The 13,652-nt window shown below is 38.7% G+C and overlaps 2 protein-coding genes across 3 annotated transcripts; one reads left to right on the plus strand and one right to left on the minus strand.

Moving 5' to 3' along the window:
* Positions 1-196: 196 nt before the first annotated feature.
* On the minus strand, positions 197-1,937 carry LOC147852902 (uncharacterized). The gene is made up of 2 exons (XM_087333443.1): positions 1,368-1,937; positions 197-1,310 (listed from the first exon to the last, which is right to left on the minus strand). Exons 1-2 carry the CDS (start codon positions 1,909-1,911, stop codon positions 385-387), a joined length of 1,470 nt encoding a protein of 489 aa, XP_087189569.1. The 5' UTR covers positions 1,912-1,937; the 3' UTR covers positions 197-384.
* A 6,930-nt stretch (positions 1,938-8,867) lies between these two features.
* Positions 8,868-13,553, plus strand: LOC147852903 (RHOMBOID-like protein 2). 2 transcript variants are annotated; one of them, XM_087333571.1, is made up of 6 exons: positions 8,868-9,635; positions 11,772-11,935; positions 12,026-12,189; positions 12,288-12,541; positions 12,662-12,800; positions 12,888-13,553. In XM_087333571.1, the coding sequence occupies exons 1-6, from the start codon at positions 9,307-9,309 to the stop codon at positions 13,005-13,007; spliced, it is 1,170 nt and encodes a 389-aa protein (XP_087189697.1). In that variant the 5' UTR covers positions 8,868-9,306; the 3' UTR covers positions 13,008-13,553. The 2 variants fall into 2 exon arrangements, with proteins under 2 accessions (XP_087189697.1, XP_087189698.1); XM_087333572.1 differs by having other exon boundaries at positions 11,782-11,935.
* The last annotated feature ends 99 nt before the right edge of the window (positions 13,554-13,652 follow it).

The raw sequence follows: 13,652 nt of genomic DNA on the forward strand, positions 1-13,652 counted from the left end.
GTGTCCACATCTTAGCATTTCCTCTTTATCAGGTTGGTTTTGCAACTCCTAAACACGATCACATTGCATTCCACTTTAAGATATGGTATAAAACACTCTACCATATGAATTATCAATATCCAGTTTCCATGCCAAACATCAAACCAATCTAATTCATCAACAAAAGAGCATTAAGAGTGAGACACTTGGTAAAAACTAAGGAGAAACAGTATCAATGTTTATTCTGAGACAAGCAAATGATGACATGTGTATGTATGTACACCAAAAAAAGTATACATAAAAAAAAACCATTGACTAATTACTGTCTTTATGGGAAGAGTCGAACTTACCCAATGATCATTGAAAACAAATATAGGATACCTCAACTACAGCATTGTTTGCACACTATACTGACCTTGATCTAGAATGCCAAAACAAAACAAGGAGTCCAACTATGACAATGGTGCTTCCAGAGATAACAAGTGTTGATGGAAAACCAACTCCTCCTCTTTTTGATCCATCTGAAATAACAGAAAGCTCTTGTATTTTCGTCTTCAACCCTTTTTCTTTGTTTGCCAAAGCCATGGCCTTCTCCTTGGCCTCCTCAAGAAACCCCTCTAATTTCTTAATATCTTCCTTGATTCTAATAAGCCTTTGTGTTTCCTCCTCATTCTGACCACCGCATCTTAACTTAAGCACTGCATTATGTAGATCTGCATTTGCAGTTTCTAGCCTTGCTTTCTGCTCGAAAAGCTCAGAAATTCGGCTTTCAAGTTCATGCATATGATGCTCTTGATCTACTCTTTCCTCATTCTCTTGCGCATCCTCTAAGTGGTCTCCATTGACCTTCAATGTAGCCTCACCAGTGCTTCTCACAGAATCATATGTATGGTGCTCTGAACCCACTATGGTCATAGCTTGACACACTTGACCTTCATCTTCGTCTTCAAGGCTGTTTTGACCTCTTTGTTGTTGTTCCTCTTCTTCAATGCTCACTTGCCCTCTTTGTTCTTCTCCTTGTCCTCCACATTTTTCTTCTTCAAGGTTGACTTGACCTCTTTGTGTTTGTTCTTCTTCTTCTTTTACAAGGCTGACTTCACCTCTTTGTGTTTCTTCTTCGTCTTCTTCAAGGCTGACTGGAACCTTTTGGATTTCTTTTTCTTCTTCTTCTTGGAACATTTCGTCTTTTTCTTTGCTTCTTAAATCCACAGTGACCATGATTTGACCTTCTTGTTCTTGTTCTCTTTCAGGACTTTCAAAATTCTCCGTGGACATGGCTTGAACGTGATCCTCTTCAAGGCTTTCTAGATTCCCCATGGCCCTGGCTTGATCTTCTTTTCTGTGGGCATCAAGTTTGGTTTCTAGATCCACCATGGCAAGGGCTTGACCTTCTAAATCCATCACGTCCATAACGAGACTTTCTTCTTCGCCAGTTCCTTCTCCTTCTGCTTCTTCTTCTTCTAAGGACTCCGATGTATCATGGAATCCATCCAATGTCTTCGTTTCACTATCCGCCCAAGCTGAAGAAGCTTCAGCATCAGAAACATTTTTCTCCCCCAGTACCCCCGCTCTTCCTTCATTTCTCATTTCATTCAAAAGATCTTCTTCCTCAACTTTCAACTGTTCTGCGTCGAAACACAGAGAATACAGCCTCGTCTCGACAGCGATCTGTTTCTCATTCAGAACATTCTCGTGGAAACCTACACTTCCGTTCGAATCATCGTTGGCAGAGGAAGGCCTGTTCTGATCAGAATCCATACCTTCTTCTTCCGTTACGCGTACACCGCCAATCTGCTGCTTGAGAGAGACGATCTCCTCCTGGACCTTGTGCCGAGCTTCTCGCAATGAGTTCAGCTGGGGGGTCAGGTTTGGTGGGGCTCCATGGTCAGGGGCTTCCTCTGCGGGCGATGGCGGGAGGGGAGGAGGATACATGGTCTGAGAGGAAGCGCAGGAGGAAGATGAAGAAGAAGAAGAAGAAGTTCTCTCTGTTTAAATGACGATGACGACGGCGACGACACGATGACGATGACGATGACGGTGACGGTGACAGTGACGGTGACGGCGATGATGACGGCGACGGTTGACACGAGAAGCTTGCCATCAAATTTTCTGTTTTGTCCACCTAGTTACTTGAACACACACACGCACATATGGATGCATGCATTGACATGATCAGGCATGATAGGTTTCCTTTAGTGGGGTTGGGGTTGGTTCTCAGGTAAACTCCAATCGGTCAAATACATATGCATTCCTCTTTGTTTTGTTCTGTACAATACATTCGTGAGCATCGGTCTTTTCTTTTCCGTTTCCGTGCACGTATGGACCGAATGGCACACTCTTCCCTCTCGGCTCGAATTATGCCCAGCATGTTATGTTGATGCATGAGAGGATGATCGATCAGATGCGTGGTGTATCAACAATTTGGCCTTCACCTCCTCTATTTTCAGATGGACTTTGGCAAGTCTCAATGGCGCACACCCTTCCCTCTCGATTCGAATTACATCTGCCTTTGTTATGTTGATGCATGAGAGGGTGATCAGGACGATTCGTGATGTATTGACAGTCTCCCTTCACCTCTTCCGTTTTCAAATGAACTTTGGCTGTCTGAATGGCACACCCTTCCCTCTCAATTTGAATTACATCTGGCTTGTTATGTTGATGCATGAGAGGATGATCAGGAAGATGCATGGTATATTGACAGTCTCCTTCACCTCCTTTGTTTTCAGATGGACTTTGGCAGTCTAAATGGCACACCCTTCCCTCTTGAGTAGAAATATGTGTCATGAGAGGATGATAAGGAAAATGTGTGGTGTATTGATGGTCTCCCTTCCCTTCGCCCCTCTGTTTTCAGATGGACTTTGGCAGTTTGAATGCGCACACTTCCCTCTCAAGTAGAATTATGTACGACTTGTATATTGATGCATGCGAGGATGATAAGGAAGATGTGCGGTGTATTGACAGACTCCCATCACCTCCTTCGTTTTCATATGGACTTTGGCGGTTTGAATGCACGCTCTTCCTTGTTGATTAGAATTATATACGACATGTTATCTTTGCACATGAGAAGATGATAAGTAAGATGTGTGGTGTATTTACAGTCTCTGTTCGCCTCCTTCATTTTCAAATGGACACTGGCATTGCTAAGGACATGAAGAGAAGTTGCCGCTTATGTCTTCTCGTCCAACCATAAATCTAACATTTCAAAATATCCATTAAAACTATATTTTCCTTGTTTACGAACCTCCAACTTTATGTATGTGGGTTTCACTCGAAATAAGCTATCTACGTGGAAGACATACCACTTTCTATCGTGATTGGTTAGTTGGGGTGAAGAGAGAGATTTTGTATCATCTTTAGAGAGAAATATGACTTATGAGACAAAAAATATAACATTTACACGTAATACACGTGAAAGTCAATAACATTTCTTAATGTTCAAAAGTACTTTGCTAATAAATATTGCAATTGAGAATGCACACTATGAATTTGAAAGTCATTCATGCAAGGATTTGGTTTGGACAAAGATGTGTGGAATGCATAAAAGTGGAGCGTTGTATCAAAGTGTGATGATCAAAGGTAGAGCATTGTATCAATTTGCGATTAACTCCCAAACTTGTTTATGACAAAATATGCATACTCGACTATTCTCATCACTTGTGCCCTAACGCCCCATCTTACATTGTAGTGTGTTAATTAAGTCGCACAAAAGCAATGGTTCAAATGGTATGGTGGTCATGATCTCAATGGGAAGTAATTCCATCCCAACAAGTATGAGTGTGTATGACATTTGTTTATTGGCTTTGAGAACTTTTGAAATAATTTTTTTTTGGACATTTTCAAAATTTTCCCAAGTGAACTTAGGGATGCATCTGTCCCATAAAGAAGCACTAAGTGTCACCAAAGTGTCAAAAATGCATTTTTTGAGGATCAATCACTTAATTCCTCGATGACTACATGTATTCTCCAATGCATAATATGCTCTCTTTCCCACCTCTAGGCTAGCGGGTACCTTATGTGATAACCATTGAAGAGGGCCAATCATGGTGCAATCACTTGTTTAAACTAAGTATGACCATGTAAATGAATGTCAATCAACCCATGATTTCTCTTTGGTTTGTATAGGCAAAGGACCTTGCAACAATAATATCCTCTATAGTGTTTCCAAAAACCCCATAAATGGACATGATGCGTAAATAATGTTGCACCTAGACAAAGTTCCAATATTAAGTTTAAGCATGAACTTCACCTCACACCTCTTTGATCCCCAAATGAAAGAAGAGGCTAAGTTGATTGCAATATCTCCGTTTAGTGGCAACATAATGATTGAGAAAAACATGGGTAACTCCTTTTGTACGAGGAACTATAATCTTCTCTACTACATGATGGTGTCCATACAAATAAAGGGAGTGCTTTAATGCCATGTCATAACCAAGTTTCAAGCACATGAAGAACATTGAATTGTAAGTGGAATGCTAACTCTTTGTAATTACCAACACGGCGATCCCTTCATCATCATCATCCCATGTGCTACACTCTTGTTCTCAATTAAATTTGGACAATAGATATCCACGGTTGTGAATGTGAACGCATGTGTGTCGTGTAAATTGTAATAACGAAAATATATTGTCATGGGTTGAAGCAAATAAATAGACTGAATTGGAATAGAGATATGTAAGACGACAAGGTTCAAATAAGAAAATAAGAAAGTAAGAAAATAAGGATTTTATATTACAAACAAGAAGACAATACATATTTACAATGATGCACAAAATATTAGAGTTGAACCAACATGGACAATGTTTACGAGGATGCATAAAATACTAGAGTTCAACCAACGAGGACAATGTTTACAAGGATGCACAAAATACTAGAGTTCAACCAACATGGACATTATTATAAAGACAATGTCTTCTCCACATTTAATACATCGTCGTGCTATGCATATTTTGTACTTTGTGGTCATGCATGTGTGCCATCATCATGCATGGCAAGGAGTGTCGTGGTAACTAAAGCATGAAATGTTACAATACATGAAACTATGAAATATTATGTATTAATTAATGGAAATTGGTAAATTCACAGTTTTTTTCGTATTTTCACAGTTTTTTTTTTAGTTCAGAAACATGATTATTTGCACTATAAATGATAGCCAAATTCCATCCCCCCCAAAAAACTGTGAAAATACGGAAAAAACTGTGAATTTACCAATTTCCATATTTTTATTTTTTATATTGGCCATCGATTTTTTGATAGCTCAAACTAGTTTTATTACCATCTATTAATTAAGGAAATTGGTAAATTCACAGTTTTTTGGGGGGGATGGAATCTGGCTATCATTTGTAGTGCAAATAATCCTATTTCTGAACTAAAAAAAAACTATGAAAATACGGAAAAAACTGTGAATTTACCAATTTCCTATATATATATATATATATATATCTAATGATTTGTTCATATTAACATAATGAGTTCCTTCATATCATGTGAATGGTTGTTGATTGCTTTGGTTACATGTATGCCCATGAGGCTAGCATATTCTTCATTGCAATTCATATCTATATTTCTTGTGGTCCATACCAATGAAGATAGATAATTAGTCTCAAGGAATCCATTTGGTGATGGGTTCAAGCAATCCGCAAATGATGCATTTCACTTTTTCTACTTCTAGCAACATATGTGGAAGCCTATGATTTACATTGAATACAATCATTATTCCCTTTGCATATAAAAGGTTGGTTGCATCCTAATAACCAAAGGTATGAAGGGAGGTGGTCTTTGATGTACACATGTGCTCCAACATGCGCGTGTTCACACATCATGTGTATGGTTCGAGGTTGTTATCTGAACATACCCCATCAAGCTCAATTATGTTGTATCATCATTTTAGTCAAGGACCAATGTTCACCATCCTTCTATTGACACGGTCATGGGAGATTGGAGTTACTTCGCATACTACTACGATCAAGCATCTATTCATGATGTAAATCGGGACATCATTTCCACCCAACATGATTGTGGTGTGTTATTTTTATTGATCAAGGCATGGGCCACTTCTTGTGATGTGATGCTTGCTTTTCTCCTCTATTCCATTTTGCTGCATCATTTATTGACAAGTGAAATTTTCACATACCCTCGCTCATTGAAGGTATGTTGTGAATTCATTAGAAAGTATTCTCCGCCTTGGTCGAATCAAAGACATTGAATCTTCCAATTGTATCTTTCTCCACAAGATTTTTGAACTTTTAAAGTGAACAAAAACTTCACTATTGGCACTCGTCAAGGAGATCCATGTGCCAGAAGAGTGGTCATTGATGAAGGTAACATAGTACCTACATCTCCCAAGTGTTGTGGTTTGTGCAAGCCCTTCTACATACAAATGGATGAAGTCTATGAGTTCCCTACTCTCATTCAAATAAATTGGAATGTGTGTATGCATTGCTTCCTAATTTAGCATGCTTTACCTATGTTGCTCAACCCATGCCCTTGAAGTTTGAAATTAGCCCACACATAACTTGTCTTGTTTTATCATCCAAAACTTTGGCATCTTCGTGTGTTTGATTTGTTTTCACCATCTTAGACATTGGACATGCCTTTTGCCCATTGACAAAAAACACAAATTTCACCATATTGTCATCAACAATGAACATTCTCTCTTCTCTTCTCTTGTGAGTGACTAGTTGGCCCTTGTCCCTCAAGTATATTTGATGAAGCATCCATGACTGTGGGATTGGGCTTGGATGCATGGCTCCGCAATTACTTTGGATGATTCTAAGTTATTTGCAAGAGTGGCAACATACAAGACTTTCTTAATGCAATTTTGATGTCTTATATCATTTTGAACAAGGCATATTTGATATGGCAAACCATGTGTGTGGTGTAATCACCCACCTTCACATAGTTGGATCACATGTGTGTCTACAAGTTGTGAAACTAACCAATGTCATGTGGTTGTATGTGCCCAAGTAGACAAACCATGCATTACCCACTTCCGCTAGTTCTTGTTGACATTCAAAATTGCCTTATGGATTATATCATAATCATCTTGCATCATGTCCATTGTGGTTGATGTTGGTGGCTTAGTTGTGTGAGTTGCCAAATATTGGCGGCATCACTCTTTTTCTCATGACAATCCATCTCAACATGGTGGGGCTTCCCACAATACCAACGTTATGCTTTGTTTGGTAGGGTTGCTTCACCAAATCATATACATCTCCCCTTTGCACAACATTGCTATATATATATATATATATGGATAATTATAAATAATAAAAAGTGAAGTTACATGCTTAAATAATTTACTTACAATCACAAGGAAGAAAGAGAACTCGCAAATTGAAATCACTCATTGATTATTAAAAAAAAAAAGGTTCGGGTTCATTCATGCATGTTTGTGTATCTAGATCAACATCACATTTTGTCTCTCAATCACCACTTATAGATAGAGGCCCCATGCATGCTTGCACAAAGTGCACAAACACTTCATAGCTACTACCCAATCTTCTTCCTCTTCCATGGTTGCGATCATTGTCTAAGTGTGCGTAGAGAATTTAACTTTCAAAGGTTGAGCTCTCATGTCAACATTATTTTCTTCTACCAACAACATTGATTGGAAACAAAAAAATGATGACAAATTTTCTTTGATGAAAGTGAATGTCAATGTTTTGAATCATTGTGTGAAGTTGGTTACAATTGTCTCCACCATCTCTTCTTCGTACACATCCACACTTCGATGGAGACAAGGCCATCACACGAAGACTAAATTTGAGGGTGTAAATCATTGATGGATGTACCCTTGATGTGTATAGCACGATCAAATTGCTTGTTTCCTTCAAATTACAATGGTTCAATCGAGTTGTTTCCCTTGGGAACGAGGTTTGACATTGGCAAAGTTCCTCGTAAGAATAGTTATATATTATGTGTGTGTGTGTGTGTGGGCATGTGAAGAGTGTACACCTTGCCCTTGGTTTGTTCAAACTTTTGTTTGTGATTAATGTATTGAAACTTATCTCATAGTTGAAATTATATAAGTGATCATGTTTGCGGTGAAGATCTTCTTTAGTTTTTCCCATCCTTTCTTTGTTGTCTTTGCGTCTCAGATGTAGCTAGGCATACGGGTGTGCATGCATGTTGTTAGACCATACATGATGCAACTTGCACCTTCTTGCCATCTTGCATTCTTCACATGTGCCTTTGTCTGAGTATGGGGGTAGAATCTCCTTTAATATATTGTTCATGTATCATTTGATACTTCCAACTTGGGAAGTTGGTTTAATTAACCATCTCAATGTTCATTTGGGAGAGAACTACCCATTTGTGCATTCATATGGTTGGTGGAGGTTTTCTTCTCACTATCATATTCCTTCAATCTTCACAAACACTCAAAATGTGGTGGAGCTCCTCCTCACACGAGCGATATAACAACACTACACGTTGATGTGTATGAGTTTGGTGCTCTTTGAACAAAGTTGTCAAGAAAAAGAAGCGTAGAAAGCAACGAACAACCCTCATGATATGATATCATGCAAAGAACTTGAGAATGTAAATCTACGGAGGATCATGTGTGTATAGATGGATAGCAAAACGGATTAAATCGGAAATGTGTTATATCTTGCTAGGATCCACAAATCTGCAAAGTAAGTCTGTATGTATGTTTTGCTCTTGTTTTGCAGGAGAACTATTAAAACTTGTCCAAAGAGAAGGATTTTGATTGATTTGAGCACAAGACCTTTATAAAAGCAATCCTGTTTTGCTTTTATAGCTTTTAAAAAGAGAGAGCCTATTTTAGTTTTATAGCTATAAAAGCAATCCTATTTTGGCAACTACTAAATTTGGTAAGTACTCAGTCCTCTTCCTCCTCCTGCTGTCCTCCTGTGCAGAGATAAGTTCGCTTTCCCTCCTTTCCTTGCAATGCCAGGAAAGCATCCGTCTTCGCTGAAATGCAAGCAAAGCAGGAGATCAAAAGATGCGATGGAGCAGAAGAGGAAACAGAAGGAGAAAAGGAGATCGCATTTCTATTTCTATCCTGCAGATCCTCGCCTTTCGATTTCATGATTTATGCAGAGAAGAAAAGAAACAGAACCTTTAGGAAGACAAGACAGAAGAAAGAAACCTTGCTTACCTGATGTGATCTCCATTTCCTATATATATCTCCTTTCCTTTCCCTTCACTTGTAAAAGCTACCTCATTTGGCCTCTCCTTTGTAAAGCAAGCGACCTAACTTCCAATTTTCTTTGTATATCTCATCTTTGGGAACTGATCCCCCCCGTTCTTTCTTCAAACACCTCCATTTCTCTGCTAGAAATGAAACGGAAGGAAGTGAAATGAAATATGAAATGCGATATTAATCATCTTCATCATTATCTGGTTCCATGGCAAATAAAAGTTTCTAATTTATTGAGACAAGGATCAATGGTGAAAACGAGGACCAATATAAAAGGGAAAACGGTGGCCAATAGCAGAAAAGATGGTTTCGATCGGTCCAAGAATTGCTCTTTGTTTGTCCCATTCATCTCAACCGTTGATGTCATCCTCTTCATCTTGACCATGTATGTGAATAATTGTCCTCAACATTCGGATAATTGTGTTTTGGAATTTCTCCGAAGATTCTCGTTCCAACCCTTGAGAGAGAATCCTCTCCTTGGTCCTTCATCGTCGGTGTAAGTTGATTCTCTCCTAATCTTTATATCTTAGAATCCGTTGCATGACACATATGGACATTCTTTCTAGCCATTTGGGCGTTGATGGCAAGAGCTATTCTATCCCGATTTCTGGGGGACTTTGCATGAATATTGCATTTCATTCCCTTCTCATGGATTTCACTTTGTTTTTGAATCTATTTCGACGTCACCAGACTTATAGAATACCTGGAGAACACAAATCGTTTTCATCGTTGATGCTTAACATGATGCCGTGACAAGCTTACCTTCCACTCTATTTAGGTCTGCTGAAACACATTGAGAAGTTCATGTTTTGTTTATGCCCCAAGGTATAGGTGTATAAGAACAGAGACCTATGTGGAGAGATCCCTAATTGGACTAGAGTGACATATCTGTTTCAACTATTTGGAGACCGTAAAGTTGTTAGAATAATACACCAATATCGGGCATGCAGTTTAGTAGAATTAATATATGGTGCGACAAATATACATAAAAAATAAGTATTTGAAGCCACAACCACGCGTTATTCTAATAACTTGCAACTAGGGTGGCCTCATGTATATATAGAATAGAATAGATTGTTTGTCACCCATGACCTATGAGACCAAATAAACATTTCATCTTGTATGTGACTCCTTCCTAAGAATGGGTGTTACTACTTTGTAGTATAAACTGTCTATGTGAAAATAATGCACACACTCTTTGAGAACCAAGGCTTATGGGGGTAGTAAGATGAGATGAGATATGTTTTGACATTTTACCTTGTATTGGACCCAACATTGAGGGTTAGCATTTGGAATGTAATATTCCAAAATTTTGACATTTTTGCCACTTGCCACTTGCCACTTAGTCCTCAGTGCCTCTATTATTCTATCCTCAATGATGACATACTTCATATCATCACCTGGGAGCTCCAATAAATCTTTTACTCATCTATTAAACCATTTCATAATGTCAAGCACCCAACCAGGTGAGAGGATTTTGCTCTTATTAGTTTTTTATACCTTACACCCTGATGTGGCGTGTTCTTGGACGTTTTTGACATACTTGTAATACTCTTTGCATAACTAGCACCTCTATGGGTTGAACAATTGTTGTAGTGGCATGGCAATATAGGATGTTTAGGATTTAATTCCCAATTTTCTACCTAAGTACAATTTTTGGAATTTCTCTATTTCATTCCATGTGACTGAATCGATAATATTCGGAAAGCAAACTAGAATGTGGTTGAATGCAATCATTGTAGTTTGATAGTGTGCCCGAACTCGTTCAAGGCAAAATATGTATAATCGATGAGAAACAGATAGATATCCCTTTTTATGTCCACGGGGAACTGAACTTGTACACTAAAGCGTGCATAGTCAACCACTCATCGCTTGTGCCCCAATGCCTCGTCTCACATCGCAATGCATGTGAGATAAGTCGCATGGAAGCAATGGCTCGAATAGAAGCCAATGGAATGGGCTCTAACATGTATCGTTGTGTATGGTTTCCCCGTTCCGTGAAGAATATGGTTTTGTAATTATGTGCAACATGTGTAATATAATGCATGAAGCGTGAGCCTCCACATTTTTCCCATGTCATGTACATTGGCGTTGCAAAAAGGCCTCATTTATAGAGGAATCTAGTGATGCATCATGAAGCAAATGTGTTGCATCCAATCGGAACACAATTTTGCTTTTATGCGTCTTTTGGATCTTTTTGCTTGCTTCCAATGTGATTCTAGGAAGTCGATGTGAGGGACTTTTTTGAACCTTAAGCATGTATTCAACAACCCTTTCCATGGCCATGATCTCAATGGGAAGTGGTTCTGTCTCAAGGAGGAGGAGGATGTAAGGCGTTCATTTCTTAACTTGTAGAAACTTTGTAAGAAAATGTTTTTGGACATTTTCAAACTCTTTCCAAGTAAATTTAGGGATGCTACCACCCCATACTTCAACCGCATAGAGAAGCATTGGTGTCACCAAAGTGTCGAAAAGGTATTTCTTGAGGACCCAACACTTAATATCTCCACGATTGCATGTGTTCTCAAATGCATAATATGCTCGCTTTCCCGCCTCTAAGCGACATGGAGAGAGAGAGAGAGAGAGAGAGAGAGAGAGAGAGAGAGAGAGAGAGAGAGAGAATCTACATTAGGTTATTGAAGATGGGTGGGCTATCATCGGTAACAGTTGCTCATGGACATCAGTTTTGGCGGGTATTCACTTGCATTTGGCTGCATGCAGGCCTTATTCATCTTTTTGTCAATATACTTAGCTTACTATTTATTGGAATTCGACTTGAACAAGAGTTTGGCTGTGGTAAGCTGTGAGATACTAGTTCTCTTTGTGATGTTTGCATAGAATAGTTCAGTTTCCTACAATGTGCTGATAGTCTAATCTGTAACATAGAAAAAATAGGCAGCATATTTTTCCTGTCTGGTATTGGAGGCAGTCTCTTTGCAGAGATGTTTCTTGAACGCCGCGTCGCAGCCGGGGCATCTACTCCATTGTTTGGACTACTGGGCGCTATGCTATCAGATCTGATCATCAACTGGTCCATCTATGAAATGAAGGTTTCTTTCTCATATGGAGTAACAAAGCTTAAATCTTTTTATTTGCACTCATTTCTAGACACGGTTTGATTAATATATATTTCTTTTTGGATTTTCAGTGTCCATCACTTGCTATATTTGCCTTGCTATCTGCAGGAAATTTCGCAATTGGAATCTTTCCATACAATGATAGTATTTCTCACATTGGAGGCTTTATATTTGGGCTATTGTTAGGCTTTGTGCTTCTTATGAGGCCCCAGCATGATTGGGGCAATAATATCATCCAACGTGGAATTGAACCACAAAGAATATCAAAGTACAGAGCATACCAAATATTTCTTTGGGTTGCAGCCCTTCTCCTCTTAGTTATAGGGTAAATATCTGAGTTACCTGATGCAAAACTCTAATGTTCTTTGCAATTAAAGCTTCTCAATAGATCAAGTGTGATTTCTCCATGTTCTTCAATCCACAACTGATGTCGCATTGATTGCAGATATTTCATGGATATATTTTTGGTTGTTCGAGGGGTAAGTGCTAATTGCAGCTGGTGTCATTACTTTTCTTGTGTGCCCTCCTCATGGTGGACTTGCGATGATGATGGTGGTCATGGTAGAGGCAGGGCAATATGTAATGTGAGTAAATGAGTTCCATTGGTTAATTGTTGTTTTTAAACAGATAATCTGCATTTATTATTTACACTTTTTAAATGCTTGCTGCAGTATGTAATTAGTGGCAATTACATGTATATGAGATGTGAGAGTAACCTAAGAACACAGTTATACAATGGTATCTTCTCAGGCTCAACCTTGAAGCTTCTATGCTCAAAGCTTTGTAGTTGATTTGGAAGCAAAGGTATAATCCCACTGAAGGAACCCAAATTGATTTGGTACTCTACTTAACAAGCAATTGGGCCATGTTTCTGGAAAGTTTTCACCTCGAGAAACATTGGATCCGTCCTAAATGCTCAGCTTGAAATGGCATTGGCCAAAGATATCTTCAGGGTCATAATTCTCCCAGTTTTTTTAATTCTCACGTTTTTGCCTTCATAAAACAGAGGGGATAATGAGACCATAAATAAGAACATCCTTCATTTCCATCATTCATAACCTCTTAAAAGATAAAGACTCAAAAGCAACACGTTATGCTGATTGATTATTCATGCATATACCTGAGGTGCTGTTGGCATTATTTACTTACCTTTCTTATCCCACCTAACAAATCCACATCCGAAGTTTTCTTGTAAGGAAGACAACAAGCTACTTGTTCGCCCATATACACGGGGGTGATATTGGCATTATTTATTCACCTTTCTTATCCAATGTAACAAATCCACATTCTACCTTTTTCTCCAAGGAAGACAACAAAGAAAAATCAATGTTTGACTACAGGGTGCAATTCTTTTGCTGATGGAATTTCTCTGCTGCCCTAAAGCTTGGAAGTTTGTATGCTTTCTACAAGTTTACAGTTGGAATAGACTTAACGAT

Source organism: Azolla caroliniana, unplaced genomic scaffold (assembly GCF_043228905.1).
Source record: "Azolla caroliniana isolate FFs.n. ecotype wild unplaced genomic scaffold, voAzoCaro1.0.p SCAF_17, whole genome shotgun sequence".
Classification (NCBI taxonomy): Eukaryota; Viridiplantae; Streptophyta; class Polypodiopsida; order Salviniales; family Salviniaceae; genus Azolla; species Azolla caroliniana.

Bases quoted from the DNA above. Each gene is read 5' to 3' on its own strand.
- LOC147852902 (XM_087333443.1), bottom strand. From the start codon at position 1,911: ATGTATCCTCCTCCCCTCCCGCCATCGCCCGCAGAGGAAGCCCCTGAC. The intron at 1,311-1,367 runs GTCAAGCCCTTG...ACAGAAAAGAAG, and splicing joins GGACGTGATGGATTTAGAAG to ATCAAGCCAGGGCCATGGGG.
- LOC147852903 (XM_087333571.1), top strand. From the start codon at position 9,307: ATGAAATGCGATATTAATCATCTTCATCATTATCTGGTTCCATGGCAA. The intron at 9,636-11,771 runs GTAAGTTGATTC...AATCTACATTAG, and splicing joins CTTGGTCCTTCATCGTCGGT to GTTATTGAAGATGGGTGGGC. The intron at 12,190-12,287 runs GTTTCTTTCTCA...TTGGATTTTCAG, and splicing joins GGTCCATCTATGAAATGAAG to TGTCCATCACTTGCTATATT.